We start from the raw sequence: 15708 nt of genomic DNA on the forward strand, positions 1-15708 counted from the left end.
GGCGCCTCCCCTGGCCGCTCCTGTCCTCCTTCCCTCCGGTGCTCAGCTCACTGGTGACCCAGCTCCCAGCCTTGTCACTGATCCAGCCGCGTCAGGAGCCTGGCTGGCTGCCACAGGGGCAGCAAGAGGGCAGCAGATGAACTGAGAGAATGTCCCAGCCCTGAGAGCTGCCAGCCACCACATGGCCATGACTGTTCCCGCGCAGACGGGGATGACAGCCCACTGTCACGGTATCTGTGGGCCCAGGTGTTGGTGGGACCCTTCACACCTTCCTCCCCCGACCCACTGCCGCCATTAACCCCTGCTCTCCCACCTATGGACCGACACCTCCCCTACCATGGTGGCTGGAGCTTCCTGGAAGAGGCTCAGCTGGCCCCAGGCCCCAGGCAAGGTGCCCTGCCGGAAGCCAGGCCTGTTCCACCCGCTGACCGGTGGCTGGCAGCTTCCAGAGGCAAGCTGGCAACTCCTTACCTACACCTTCCCTCTGCTCTCTCCCCTCCTCGCCTAGTCAGAGGGTGGGGACCTGACCCCAAACCTCTGAGACTCCCGGGCATCTTGTTGTTGTCAACTGGTATCAGGTCAGACTCACGGCCACCCCAGGCCAATGGGTGAAGTGCTGTGCCCAGCCCTGCTGCCCCTGCAATGGACGAAGCCCTGCTACCCGGTCCTGCCGCCCCCACAGCTGGCTGCAGATGGAACTGTTCTGCTCCTTGGGGTTTTCACCGGCTGATTTGCTGGAAGCAGTTCACCAGGGCTTTCTTCCGGTTGATGTTATTCTTATTTCAGTGGAGGTATAGGAATGATGGATGATTACCTTGGAAGGGTATCATATCCACAAACCAAACCCACCATGAGTTGATTCCGACTCACAGAGATCCCTGTAGGGTTTCTAAGGTTGTCGGTCTTCATGGAAGCAGGATACCTCTTCTTCCTCCTGGGATCATACCCACAGGGCACTAAACAGGGCAGAGGTACAGAACCAGCAGCATGAAGCCAGTGCCCCGCCTGGCTCCTGGACCTTGCGTGCCCCCTCACTGACGGCAAGCAGGATCGCTGGTGCGAAGCCAGTTCCCCAGCCTGGCTCCTGGGCCCCACGTGTCCCCTCACTGACAACAAGCAGGATTGTCAGTTTCTTGTGTGTCTTTCAGGTGACGATCTGAGAATGTGGAATTGTGAACCCATTTGTAGAGATGCCCTGACTCTCTGCAGCCACCGCGGCCTGGGATGTAGCTGCCCTGTGCCTGGCTGCTCTCACCACTGTCTCCATGGCTGGTGTGTGCTTTGCTTTGTTGGACGTACGCTTTCCCTTTGGAGCCTCTGGAAGGCTCAACATCTATCTTTGGTTCTTCGAGCGCTCACCCTCACCTTCAGAATTCACTCAGTCCTCGGTTCCTCCAGAGCGTCTGCTGACACCGCGTGAGTGACTGTGGCAGTGCCACAGTCCTCTCATCTCCCGCCTTTCCTGTCACACGACCTTGGTTCACCATAGTATCACTTCTCTCTTCCAGTACTTGCCTTGACGCTGTTAAAGGCACTCACGTCTTCATTATTCACTAACTCAAAGTTATACCTCTTGGCCCTCTCCACCGCCAGGAAGGATGTGCAAATCCACGTGCCAGCACTACCTCTAACCTCAGCACGTGCACTTTACTTTGCTGAGATTATTAATTATTCATTGAAACAAATCCATGGGAGCCAAAGTCCAACCCTGAGTATGTCCCACCCAAACTTAGGGACCATCTCAAGCACAGATTTGACATGTTGAACACTGATGACTAAAGACCCCTTGTTGTGGGATGACATCAAGAACATCAGTCGTGAAGAAAGAAAAAGGTCGTTAAAAAGACAGGAAAGGAAGAAAAAAATTGGAAGACCAAGTGAAGGAGAGGCCAAAATGAGAAGAGACTCTGAAACTTGCTCTTGGAGAGTAGCTAAAAGTGAATAGAAGAAATGATGAAGTAAAAGAGCTGAAAAGGAGATTTCGAAGGGTGGACTGAGAAGACAGAGTGAAGTGTTATAACGAGATGTGTGGAGACCGGAGTCGGCAAACTGAAAGGGAAGAAAACACTCAGCCCGAGCTGCACTGAAGGCATCAGCAAAAACAAGCCTCCAGGAACTGACAGAAGGCCCTCGGACGCTTCACCAAATGGATGCCGTGGAGGCACTCACTCGGCTGTGCCAGGAGATGTGGAAGACAGCTACCCGGCCAACTGACTGGAAGAGAGCCATATCTGTACCCATTCCATGGAAAGGTGATGCCACAGAACGCAGAAGTTATTGAACTATACCATTAGTATCATATGCAATAAAATTTGCTGAAGATGATTCAAAAACAGTTGCAGCAGTACATGGACACAGAACTGCTGGAAATTCAAGGCAAATTCAGAAGAGGACGCGGAACGGGGGATATCACTGCTGATGTCAGATGGATCTCGGCTGAAAGCAAAGAATACCAGAAAGATGTTTGCCTGTGTTTTATCGACTATGCAAAAGCATTCGATTGTGTGGGTGATAATCAATTCCTCATAACACTGCAAAGAATGGGAACTCCAGAACGCTTCATTGTGCTCATGGGGAACCTGTACATAGACCATCTTGGATGTTCAAACAGGAGGGGGGGACACATCAGGAAAGATGTGCGTCAGGGGTGTATCCTTCCCCATACTATTCACTCTGTGTGCTGAGCAGATAGTCTGAGGAGCTGGACGGTATGAAGAAGAACGCCGCATCGGGACTGGGGGAAGACTCAGTAACAACCTGTGATAGCAGACGACCCACCCTTGCTCGCTGAGAGTGACGAGGACTTGAAGCACTTACTGCTGAAGACTGACATGCAGCCATGGGCTCAAGCAGCAAGGATGGTGAGAACGGCCCAGGACAGGGCAGTGCTCTTGCTCTTTTGTGTGAGTTGGGTTCTACTTGATGGCACCTAACAACGACAGTTATTGCTATTTCGCCCAATGCTATACTGAGAGCATTTTTTTTCCATCAGAAACATGAGTTGGGTGGCTGCCCAGTCCTCCCACGAAAGGACCACAACAGACACCCACGATGGAGGTGTGTCTGCAGCATGGCTGCCCCAGCTGCCTCTGACCGTCGGTGTCTGCAGCTGTAAGCGGAGTGGACACCGCCTTCCAAAGTCACACTGATGACGTGAGGAGACGGCACCTGTAAGCCACAGAGCACACTGTCATCTGCTCCCAAGCTCGTGAGATCTGGGTTCTCAGTCTGTCTGGGAGCCTGTCAGCCTCGGGCTTTTTTCTGTACCTCCTGACCGTGTACCCTGAAATGAGGGCAGTACCAGCTGGTCGCTGTGCTGGTCCATGAACGTAGAGATTAACACCTGTTTCTAACCTTGACATGTTTTTAAATACGACCTAGACTCGATGGAAGGCAGACGAGAGCCGTGTTGGTCTTTTTTTTCCTGTACGTAAACGGCCAAGCAGCAGCAGCAGCCGTGCACTGGTTCCTGCGTTTTTGGGAATAATGACAGACTGTGTCTGGAGGTAAAGGCTAGTTGTGTAATTATGGTTTTAGCTGCATCGGAAGCATTAGCAGCTGGATCTCAGCGCTGCAAGGTCAGGGGATGACAGGGTGTAGGAAGGAATAGATAAACTGAATCAATAGAGTGAGTGCGATGCGGCCGGGAGAAGCACTGTTGTTAAGGTGATGGGTGAATTATGATAATGCAGGCATTCGTGGGAACAAAGCCAACATGGAAGCATGGATCCGAAGTGAGGACTGAAAGAACAGGGCGCAAGAGGCCAAAGCAGACGCCCTGCGATGCCTGTGTGGTGGAGGGAACCCCATCAGTGAGGCAGTCAGACTCAGAAAAGGGTGTGAGGCTACCTTCCATCATGGGACAGTTCCAGAGCCCAGCACCATGGGAAAGGTCCACAAGCTCCCATCTTGGGAGAAGCAAAAAGAAGCACCTAAGAAGACACAGCAGTGGACGGAAGATGTGGGGGTCTCGACACCTTGGCTGGAGGGCTGACTGTAGACGATGTCAGGGAGACAGCCCAAGGGCTCCTTTAAAGGGTTTTCTGCGCACATTTGTTTTTTAGGTGGCTGCACACCTTTCAGGCCTGGTAGGCTTCCTGGAAAAGGTGCCAACACTTTACAATCAACCACTAACCTAAGGTGGGCCATTCAACCCCACCCAGCGGTAACGGGGAGAAAGGCATGGCAGTCTGCTTCTGTAACTATTGCAGCCAAGGAAGCCCAATGGGGAATTGTATTCTGTGACACGGGGCGTTGCCGTGAGTCGGAAGTGACTGCATGGTTCTGGGGCTTCCTGGGCCCGCCAGAGGCATCAGGCGGAGTGTCGTCTGCTTGGCAATCGGTGCTGGACCCCGATGCTCAGGTCCCTGGAGCGAGGCCACTGGCAGGGCACACGCTGTGGGACTGCTCGGTGGTCACTCCGGCTGGTGTGGGTGGTGACGCCCGGCTGACACCCATCCTGGGAGGCCAGCGTGGGCCCAGCCGTGCTGCTGAGTGACTTGCTGGTCTGTCCAAGCTCACCCCCGGAGAGCTCAGGGCACGTAAGTCAAGTGTGCCTCTAACCCACTCATCTGCAAACCTCAGAAGGCCACTGTCTGATTGGCGACGTGGATTCAAGGTCTCAGGGTGCAGTGAGTCTTGCAAGGAGCCGTTTTCCTTTCTCCCCTGTGAACACCAACTTGAACCTGAGGGCTGCTCTCTGTCTGCTCCACAGCGTTTACACTGGCGTGCTGGCTGTACCTACACGTGGTGGCAGATGACCCAGCAGACACTTGTTACAGTCACAGCAAAGTGGCAGCACGACACAGGGACTGGAACGGGAGCGGGAGGCTTTGTGTGTGACTCTGGACGGAGCACAGTCGTTGGCCAGCTGCTCTGCTGAGGAGGAGCTTATGGAATACCAGCGCTGCCCCTTTGCCCAGGCCGCGGCGAGGTTCCACGCCTCCCAGTCTGCAGTCGGAGCCCACACGTCTGACCGTGTATCAGACACAGGAGTACCTGGTCCTTCTATGTTTCTCTCCCTCGTGAGTCAGCATGAACCCTCTGCCCAGCAAATGGGGTGATGAAAACAAGTCGATGCGATGCATCGTGGCAGAATATAAAGTACATGCCCGGTGCCGGCCAGCCTGGAGCACCCGCAGGGGGTCTGAGCACACGCCTGGTGCCGGCCAGCTCCGAGTGCACCTGGGGGTCTGAGCGCACACCCAGTGCCAGCCCTAAAGGCACACAAGAGGTCTGAGTACACTCAGGGGGTCTGAGGATATGCCCAGTGCCGGACCTGAATGCACAGAGGGTGTCTGAGCGCACCCAGAGGGTCTGAGCACACACAGGGGGTCTGAGCGCACCCAGGGGTCTGAACACATGCCTGGTGCCAGCCCTGAACACACCCAGGCTGTCCGAGCGCACGCCTGGTGCTCTGGAGGGCTCTCAGGGCTGATCTTTTGGGAGCAGATGGCCGGGTCTTTCCTCCAAGGCCTCTCTGGGTGGGTTTGAGCCACCAGACTTCTGGTTAGTGGTGAAGCACTTAACTGTCTGTGCCACCCAGGGTTCCTTCCCACAGGCTGTTGCTGGTGCTGCCACTGTGTGGGTTCTGACTCCCACAACCCCTCGTGACAGAGTCCAACTGTGACCTTCTGGAAGCAGACCTTCAGGCCCTTCCTTGGAGGGACCTCTGGGTGGTTTGAACTGTCAACTCTCAGCGCGGTCCAGTTTGACCGTTGGCACCGAGGGGCCGGGGCTGGCTGACTACCTGCCCGGGTCTGGAACGGTGTCGCACGCCCATGCCCGTCCCTGAAAACGCCCAACTTGATGAGTCCAGGCTTATGGGATGTATGCTGCACCACCGAGTGGGTCAGATGCTGGCCCACACTCCAGTCCTCCTCTGTCACCCTCTGGCTGACAAACAGCGTTCTGCCTGGGACAGGCGGACGCCCTTCTTCCCTCTTCAGAGACTTTCAAAAACTCACAAGCAGCCTTCCCTCCTGTGGCATGCCCAGCCCAGAAGGAACTGCTTCCGGGGCATTTGCTGGCGTGACTGTGACCTCCCGTGTCCCAGTGAATTGCCGCTGGGCCACCTCCTTTCCTATCCTGAGGGTGGGCGTGCCCTGCTCTCTCCTGGGTTCCCACCCCACACGCTGCCCAGCAGCCGGGAAGCCCTGAGTGTGTCTCGGCACACGTGAGGGACTCACACGTGAGGGACTAAATAAGGAACCTGGGGACTCGTTCAAGGACGATTTGCTGCCTCTGTGAACTGCAGAGAAATTAAGGCTTTTTACCAACTGTGATCAGAGATGCTTCTCCCTACGGAAAGCTAAACGCAGACAAAGTCCCTGGGACGTGAGGCACGTGATTTACTTCAGCAGCTTCTTAACAGGATTGGGTGCAGGCCCTGGAGCAGAAGAAAGATGCTCCCAGGACTCGGGGGGTGGTGGGGGGAAGTATCCGAGGTCTACATCTTCCGCGAAAAACTGGCCTGTTGTTTGCTAAATACACATCGAAGTGGCCTGGTTATTTCAGAGCTGAACGGAAGGCCAGCTACAAACAGTACCGCTATAAACCAGAACAAACGGGAAGACAATCTGGGTCAACAAAAGGTGAACTCCATCCCAGAAACCCTGGCTCTGAGCTCACCGGGGAGCACGGGGGCCGCGAGCATCTGCTGCCGACCCTGAAACAGCGGGCTCCCTCTCCCGAGCGACGACCTCCTCGGCACGCCGCTCCCTTACCCAGGACGCCGCTCCCTTACCCAGGATGACGCCGTTGGGTTCCTCCGGGGGCTGCCACACGATCTGCACGGACGTCAGCCTCACTTCCGGGAAGACCAGTCTCACAGGTGGGCCTGGGGCTGATGGCAAACAAACAGTTCCAGTCAGCAGAGGCCGTCAATGGTCCGTGGGTGTGTGACTGGTTAGAGGGTGTCGTGAGCTGGCCTGGCTGCCCCCGCCCGACACCACGCCACCAGGACCACAGCACCTCCCTCCCCTGGCCTGGCTAGCCACACACCTATGATATCACCTGCCTTCCACCTGCCATCAACCACACCAACTGCCCACCACAGAGCAGCTGGCGACCACTGATGACACTCTTTATTGGTGACACACTCTACATCTGGGGCAAATGACTTTGGACCCTAACTGGCTCTGTGTGGCTCCCTAATGGTTTTGAGAATCACTTCGTTTTGAATCCTGCCCATCTGCTTTCCAAGTAATGAACGCTGTGATCAGTAATGACACAGGGAATTGTATGGAACCAGCACGCTGGCCACAATTGACCCCACCCACAGGCTGCCTGCCATGAAGGTAAAGGTTTCTCCAGTCCGACGTCAGGTTCTTTGACTGGACTCGACACCTGCAAAGCAGACGTTAGCGAAGGCCTCGAGGGCCTCCGTCAAGATGAGGTCAGAACCGGTGACCAAGAACGCCGTCTATCCCACGGGTCCTCTCTTCTGCACACCACCTCGTTCCCACCTTGTCACAGAAAGTGAAGAGCTGCTAAACACGTGCATGTGACAGGGCTTCAGTGTGACAGAGACGTGTCAGGAACGAGAAGCAGTGCTGCTTCCAGAACCTTTGACAACAGGGTCACAGTCCCCAGACAATTCGCTCACTCGAGTGAGTAGGCAAATCAGCGAGTGGCCAGCCCCGGAACTTAACACCTGATTGATTACCAGGCAAGCAGCAGCAACCACTGAGCAATCAAACTCAAATCAAATCATGTGTGTAACACTCACTGGAGGGCTGTTGAAATCAGCCTCCAGCTATTACACAGAGAACAGTCTTTTAAATTTCAATTGTGTGATGACACCGTGGTTGGTTCAAGTACAGGCAAGGAGAGCCTGGCGCAGGAGGCAGGCCCAGCTCCCAACACACACTCAAGTCGGGCTCCTCCAGCCTCGCTGCACCTGCTTATCACCTGGCTGTCACCTGGTTATCATGTACCTGCCACCTGGCTGTCACCTGGTTACCCCCAAGGCTGCCCACTGGAATTACAATGAGGAGGGACAGCAAGCTGATGTCAGGACAGTGAGCTAAGGAGACCCAGCTCCCAGGTCTCACCGGCACACACCTTGGGAAGAAACCACCATATTCAACCTGGCTTTGAGGAACAGCTTTTCAAATGTCCCCCTAACCTTGTCATTTGTGAAACTCAAAACACATTATAGTCTCAAAACCAAAAACACCACCCCCACTGCCGTCAATTCCAGGTCCTGGTGACCCTGTAGGACAGAGCGTAACTGCCCACAGGGTTTCCTAGGCTGTAAACCTTTACGGAAGCAGACTGCTACGTCTTTCTCCCGCGGAGCGGCTGGTGAGCTCGAACCACCGACCTTCCCGTTAGCAGTCTAGTGCTTTAACCACCGGGCCACCAGGGCTCCTTTCTAGCTTCATACAGTTTTGGAAGGTAACAACCTCCCTGCCCCTGCCCCCCTCTCAGACGTGTCCCTGAGGCTGTCAGCGGGCACCTGACACAGGCTTGTGATGACCGTCCTCACCCGAGCTTGATACAGACAATAGCAAGGCTCAAAAGAGCCCTGGTGGTGCGGCAGTTAAGCACTCAACTGCTAACCACAAGGTTGATGGTTCAAAACCACCATGCACCTGGAGGCCTGCTTCCGCGGACAGAACCAGGCAGACCCTACGGGGCAGATCTAGCCTGTCGTGAGGGGTCTCCACACATCGGGATGGACTGGCCAGCACCCAGCAGCCACAACGTGAGCGCAGGCAGGGCGTGCCCAGAGCATCGTGGAGCGGCACAGCCCTCACTCAGCGGTGAGAGTGACGGACTGTAATTACTGCAGGGAAGATGCTTAAGAAAACCACAGGTGCTTCATAGGCCAGAAGCCCAGGAGCTGTGCAGCCCACCCTGAGTCATGGTGACCCCACGTGGCAGACTCACCCAGGAGCCAGGCAGCCCACCCTGAGTCACGGTGACCCCACGAGTGTCAGAGGGAAAGGGGCTTTGCAGGGCTTCCCTTTGTTCTTCACTCTGGTTTATTTTTCTATTTATTTCTACTTACAATATTTTGTTAAAATATTGGGGCCATCCATATATATAAGCAGCTTTATGTACTGCTTTTACATATCAGACCCTTTATAAATACTTCCTCTAGTTGTTCAAAAGTCCCTGAAAACAATCTGCACTGCTATGTGCGTGTTCACTGACTGGACATGTGGCTTCCTTACTCTGCACTGGCTACATGCATGTCCACTGGCTGGACACGCGGCCTTATTCTGCACTGGCTACGTGTGTGTCCACTAACTGGACACACAGCCTCCTGACTCTGCACTGGCTGCATGTATGTCCAATGACTGGACACGTGGCCTCCTAATTGTGTATTGGCTGCATGTATGTCCACTGACTGGGCACACGGCTTCCTTACTGTGCACTGGATACATGCATGTCCACTAGCTGGACACACGGCCTTACTCTGCACTGGCTACGTGCGTGTCCACTGACTGGACATGTGGCCTCCTTACTGTGCACTGGCTACATGCGTGCCCACTGGCTGGACACACGGCCTCCTTATCTCCTGGGTGAATACTCCAGAGAGGCTGTCCCATTTCTTTATGATGATGAAATGGTGCTGACGGTAAATCCCACCTAAAGGGCATTTAGATGCTTTCAGAGCTGGTCCCCAAGGGTAACTGGTGGTGCCCCAGTCTCTAAGCACCAGCTTCAGGCCTTGGAGGAGGGAGGGAGGAGAGGCTGTGTGCAGAGGCCACTCCATCCATTGAATTACTCAGTCTCAATGAGTCAGTCTCAATGGCTGACTTTCTGGAAGAAGATTTACCACGGCTTTCTTCCTCGGCCCTCTGGGTGGAGTTGAACCCCTAACCTTTTGGTCAGCAGCTGGACATGCTCACTGCTTGCTTTGCCAGCTACTCTATGTTTCTAGATCCCACAACGGGTTTTTTGCAGGGAGGGAGGGTCAAAATGCTCCCTGACATACTCACGACAGTCTGTTTAACAAAGCAAGTGTGAGGGCTAACTGTTAAGGTTTGGCATCTGCAAATGGACAAACATATTTGCTGATCATTGAGACTCCCTCAAGCCAAGGCCAGATGGACTTGTTATTCCGGCCTCTGGATTTGGTTTCTGGGACCCTGCACACTCTGCCGGGACCGCACATTATCTCTGATGAGGTAGACGCTGAGGCAGCGGGCGCCGGGCGGGCTGAGGCCGTGCTCAGTCGAGGATCCCTTACACAGGTTCACAAAGACAGGCACCGCAGCCGCACGTGCTGTGACCCCGCCCACCCCCCTGACTGCGTCTCTCCCACCGCCTGCTGAGCAATGGCAGATTTCCTGTCAGCTGGTAGTTGACAAAGGAAGAATGGAAACGGGGTACCTGTGCTGCCCGCTGCTCGTGCCAATCCCATGTGTTACCATGGGGTTCTCATGTCTGTAATGTTTACAGAGGAGCCCGCGTGGGGCAGTGGGTAAAGCATTGGGCTGCTAACCAAAAGGTGGGCAGTTTGCACCCACCAGCTGCTCCACGGGAGAAAGACAAGGCAGTCTGTTTCTGTGAAGGTTGACAGCCTTGGAAACCCTGTGGGGCAGTTCCACACTGTCCTCTAGGGGCGCTGTGGGTCCGAATGGACTCCAGGGCAGTGGGTGTGGTTTTGGTTTAATCTTTATGAAAGCAGATTGCCAGGCCTTTCTTCCACGGCACCCCTGACAGCAGGGGATGGTTGAATGCGTCATTCAGGGACCTCTAAGTTTATCATTAAAAATTCACTCCAGACTGAAACTGCCAAATACATGTTCAGTGACTGGAAAACAATTTTGCTTTCTTTTCCTCAACTGAAAAACAAGCCAAAGAAAGACTTGAAAAGGGAGTGGAATGGCTCGAGCTGGAAGAGCAGACCCAGAAGAGGGCGTGGACAGCCACCTACCGTCGTCCTTGGTGCGCTCCAGGATGAGTGGCAGGCTGGGCACCCCGTTCCCGATGCGGGTGAAGGCCAGCACCTGGAGCTCATAGACCACGAACTTGCGTAAGCCCGCCAGCAGGGCAGACTGCGTGTGGTTCCCCCGCACGACGTGGGTCCTGGGCTCGAGGTCCAAGTCCTTGGCCCGGAAGAGAACCTGCCGGTACACAGCACAGTGGTTAGAGGCACAGACTGCTGGTGGGGCCCCGGGGCCGAGGTCGGACTCACCACTGTGACACAGCTGTGGACCACAGAGCTGCTGCACTTCTAAGCAGAAAGCACATACAGCACACTTTGCTTGGCAATCCCTGCAAGCCCTCATGCAGTAGGCTTCCATGTGCACTGTGCATGTTACATGTATGTCTGTGTTATATGCAAAAATATGGTAATTTCAATAAACCGGACAGACAGACATACAGATACACACCCACTGCCGTGGAGTCCATTCTGACCCACAGCGCCCCTAGAGGACAGAGTGGAACTGCCCACGGGGTCTCCAAGGCTGTCAATCTTCACAGGAGCAAAGCCCAAATCACACCCACTGCCTGGAGTCCATTCCGACCCACAGCACCCCTAGAGGACAGAGTGGAACTGCCCACAGGGTCTCCAAGGCTGTGGATCTTTGCAAAAGCACATTGCCTCATCTTTCCCCCATGGAGCGGCTGGTGGGCTTGAACTGCTCATCTTTCAGTTAGCAGCTGAGCCCTTACCTACTAGGCTACCAGGGCTCCTCATACACAGATTTTTTTGAAAGATGGTGGTGAAGCACTTGTACTCCAGAGTAGGGGGTGAGCTTGAATTACAATCCAGCCTATGGGTGGTGCGTTGGCTGCCAACCCAGCATTGGCCAGCCCCCCGATGGCAGCCATGTCAACCGTATGCCCTCACACAAGTGTTGTTACAAACACAGCTCTCTCCCTGCAAATCAGCCAGCCGGCCCCTGGGCTTCTCGGCGCCGTTGGACACCTAGCTCACAGCTCAGAAGCCCTGCCGTCTGCCACACGAGCTGTGAGCTCCAGCCTCTGAGGCTACAGCCAAGCACTTGCTGAGTTGGTGCTGAGTCACGGTGCCCCCAGGTCAGAGCAGAGCTCAGCTCCACAGGGAGTGGATGCCTGCTTTGTCTGAAGCTGGTCGCCAGGCCTCGTTCCCAGGCTGTAATGAGGACCAGACAGGAGCGTGCATGTGAAAACCAGGAGGCTGGCCAGTGCTGTGATCTGTACGGGGCACCAAGCCCACTGGTTTGGGGGTCACTCGGCAGTCACTGTTCCCACCCCGCATCCTGAGCCGTGGAAGGAGCCCTGAAGCGTATGTACCTTGTAGCCCAGGATGAGCCCGTTCTGGTCCTGAGCAGGCACCGAAGCCCAGGTGAGGAGGATCTGGGTGGAGCTGACCGCCTCGGCCGACACGTTCCTGGGGGCGGCGGAAGGAACTGCAGAGAACAAGAGTGGAATCAGCCGGCACCCGAAGTCGAGAGGCTTGGACAAAGGTGCGGTCTGACCCCCACAATCAAGCTGTCTTAGAAACAGCAGCGCATTGTGAGCCCTCGTCACACTAAACCCACATGCGGACAGCAGGTCGTCAATCTCCGCAACATTAACTCCAAAGCCAGGCATTGAGGCCCTCCACGCGGCAAGGAGATGCGCCCGCCCCTTCTTTGCGGGAACGGGTGGTGCTGCAGGCTACCTTCTGCAGCGGGAAGAGCCTCACTGCAGTGCTGTCCTCTGACTCGCGTGGGGTGGCAGGCAGGGCTGGGGGAGAAGAGGGTGTGTGACTTACAGGCAGAACGGAGAAGGAGAAGAAGGAGAACATTTCCTGGGTGCTTACCATGTCTGGCCCTGTGCTGGGTCCCTGGGGGGTGCTATGGTTTGCACTTGGCTTATTAACCTAAAAGGTGACAGTCCAAACCCGCAAAGTGGTGCCACGGAAGAAAGTCCTGGCAATCTGTCGCCATAAAGATAACAGTCAAGAAAATCCCATGGGGCTCATTCCCACTGTGTAACCTCAGTCCCACTGTGTACCCCTAGTCCCACTGTGTACCCCCGGGGCTGCCCCAAGTCAGAATCAACCTGATGTCAATGGTGTTGCTTTGGGCCCTGTGCTGGGGTTTTAGATGCAATAAACCAACAGAGGGGGCTATTATTACTCCCTTCTATGATGAGAAAACTAAGACTCAAAAAATTGCATCATCAAAGATTCTAGAGACGAATCATGATCAAAAGGGGGAAAACATAGAACAGAATTTTCAGTGTTCATAAAATCAAGACTTTCTGGAGCCATAGAGGCTGGATGAACCCTCAAAACTATTGTTCTGAATAATCTTTCAACCTTAAATCTTAAACCAAAAAAAAAGGTTTAGCTTCATTAGTGAAAAATGGCTGCCTTGAGCACCGTGCTCTTGGAAGAACGATGTCTACGGATCAAACTGCCAACAGCAACTCGAAAGGTTAGATGGGACCCTCTGGGGACAGGGAGTTGATGCTCATGGAGGAGGAACAACTCAGAAACAGGGGGTGAGAATGGTTGTGCAACTCAAAGAGTGGAATCAATGTCACTGAATCGTTGGGTAGAAATGGTCGAATTGGGGTGTGTGCTGCTGTGTATATTTTCAACAACAACAAAAAGTGAATTATTAAGAAAGAAAAGAAAATTCTAACACATTCCACCAAAGACCTTTGAGATGAGATGGGCCCACAGGGCAGCCATCTGACCAGCATGCCTGAGGCAAGGGTCCCTCTCTTGTAATGTCTCTTTTGTCTACATAATGTTGTGGAGTTACTTTGTCTCCATGCATTTGAAGGATTCAGACACAATGTGCTGAGAGACAACAGCTAAACGTTACAAGCAAGGACTGTGTATCTGACCACCTCAGTTTGCTTTGCTAATTTTCTCGTGGACCCTGTGATGCTGCAAATGTCATTCAGACAGGGAACGAGGGATCCAGGCGATGCCCCAAGGACGGTGGGGAGCTGCCCCAAGGACGGTGGGGAGCTGCCCCATTTTTAAACAGCCTGGGAGTGGAGGGGAGCACTCAGCTGGGGTCCAAAGACCCCAGGACCCTCCAGGCCTGTGTGTCTAAGGGAGGCAGCACTTGAGTGCGCCAGCATCTGTTGGGTGTGTTAGAGTTCCAGGGTGCCAACAACAGTCAAGTTCTCAACCACTAGTGAAAGGTACTAAGAGGTACCTCAGAAGGAAGTCCTGGCAACCTTGAAAACCCCAAGGAGCCAGCTCTACTCTGTGCACATGGGTCACCGTGAGTCAGATTTGACTGGACGGCAACCAGCAACCACACACACGGGGTGTGTAACAGGGGACAGAGCGCCGGCAGCTGGTTCATCTGCAGATGAAGAGCCGAGGTTCTGAGTGTTCCCAGGGTGGCCCAAGGCTACTGTTGCAGGGTTGAATTGCCCTTTGAACATGGAGGTCTTGCCACATGCACAGGGCAGTAAGGAGCCCACGGGCTCAGGAGTCAGGCTCCACGCCGTGTGAACCCTGACCCTCCAGCTCAGGCCATGGGGCTCTGGAAGCTGTCCTGGCTCTGGGCCTCGGCTGTTCCACCTGTGAGATAGCTGAGCTCACCCGTCTATGTTCTTTAGAGCCTGTCTCCTCCTGTCTGCCTCTGGACCCCGTGCCAGCACCCGGCTTTGCAATCAGCAGATGACAGCCACTGTCCACTCTAAAGGAAGTGACCTGACCATGCTCACTGCAACCTCCACCCGAGGGAGATTCCTCGTGACTCCATGTGACACAATAGAACTGCCTTGTGTGGTTTCATAGGCTGTCATCTTTACAGAAGCAGACGGCCAGGTCTGTCTTCCATGGAACCGCCATGTGGGTTCGAACCACTAGCCTTTCTGTTAGCAGCCAAATGCTTAACCGCTGCACCACCAGGGCACCTTCTGCACACACGGGGTCACCATGAGGCAAAAACAGCTCAATGGCAACCACATAAACAGCATGTTTCATATAAGAAGGAGTGCTAACGCAGCACCTGGTACCAACGGAATTTAAGGAAGCACTGTCATAACATGTAATATATGTACAAACCTATGGTTCAGCTTCTGACAGCAGAAGGGACCAATCCGTGGGGGAAGATATCACACTTGGTAAAGTGGAGGGTCAGTGGAAAAGGGGAAGACCCTCAATGAGACGGAGTGACACGTGGCCACAGTGGCGGGCCCGAGCACAGCAGGACTGTGAGGACGGTGTGGGATCGGGCAGTGTTCCGTTCTGCTCTACTGAGGGCGGCTATGGGTCGGAGCCGATTCAACGGCCCCTAACGACATGATGCAGCTGGCTTTACTTTCCAGCATATTTAGATGAGATCACCCACTATACTATGCCCAAGAGGGTGGTGGGGCGTTTGGAAAGCTCTGTCCCGGTATGTAAAAGGAAGGCCACTGTCATAGCAACACAGCCGGCCCACTTCTCACGTTCTTAGCTGCTTCCTGTGGACAGACCTTTGAAACTGTAAGTATCTAGTTCTCGCTATAGATCTACAAATAATAGCAATTATCTCCAAGAGGTGGTAATACAGGCATCTGTTTGCTGCAGGAAGGAACCCTGGCGGCACAGTGGTTCAGCTGCTCACCAAAAGACGGGCAGGCGGTTCAAAACCACCAGCAGCTCCCCGGGAGAAAGATGCAGCAGTTGGCTTCTGTAAAGATTGACAGCCTTGGGGCAGTTCCGCTCTGTCCTCTAGGGGCGCTGTGGGTCAGAATGGACTCCACGGCAGTGGGTGTGGTTTGGGCTTTGCTTCTGTGAAGACTGACAGCCTTGGAGAC

At 54.4% G+C, this 15708-nt stretch overlaps 1 protein-coding gene across 1 annotated transcript in view; it reads right to left on the reverse strand.

The window, feature by feature from the left end:
* Window positions 1–15708, reverse strand: part of SDK1 (sidekick cell adhesion molecule 1) — a 661119-nt gene that overhangs the window by 91493 nt on the left and 553918 nt on the right. The window contains exons 26-28 of the mRNA XM_007942892.1: window positions 12241–12356; window positions 10895–11084; window positions 6746–6844 (exon numbers count right to left, since the gene is read on the reverse strand). Of these exons, the coding sequence (XP_007941083.1) occupies window positions 6746–6844; window positions 10895–11084; window positions 12241–12356 (405 nt within the window). The remainder of the gene's footprint in view (window positions 1–6745; window positions 6845–10894; window positions 11085–12240; window positions 12357–15708) is intronic.

The sequence above is a fragment of the Orycteropus afer genome, unplaced genomic scaffold, assembly GCF_000298275.1.
Source record: "Orycteropus afer afer isolate SDZICR_OR568_19922 unplaced genomic scaffold, OryAfe1.0 scaffold00006, whole genome shotgun sequence".
Lineage (NCBI taxonomy): Eukaryota > Metazoa > Chordata > Mammalia > Tubulidentata > Orycteropodidae > Orycteropus > Orycteropus afer.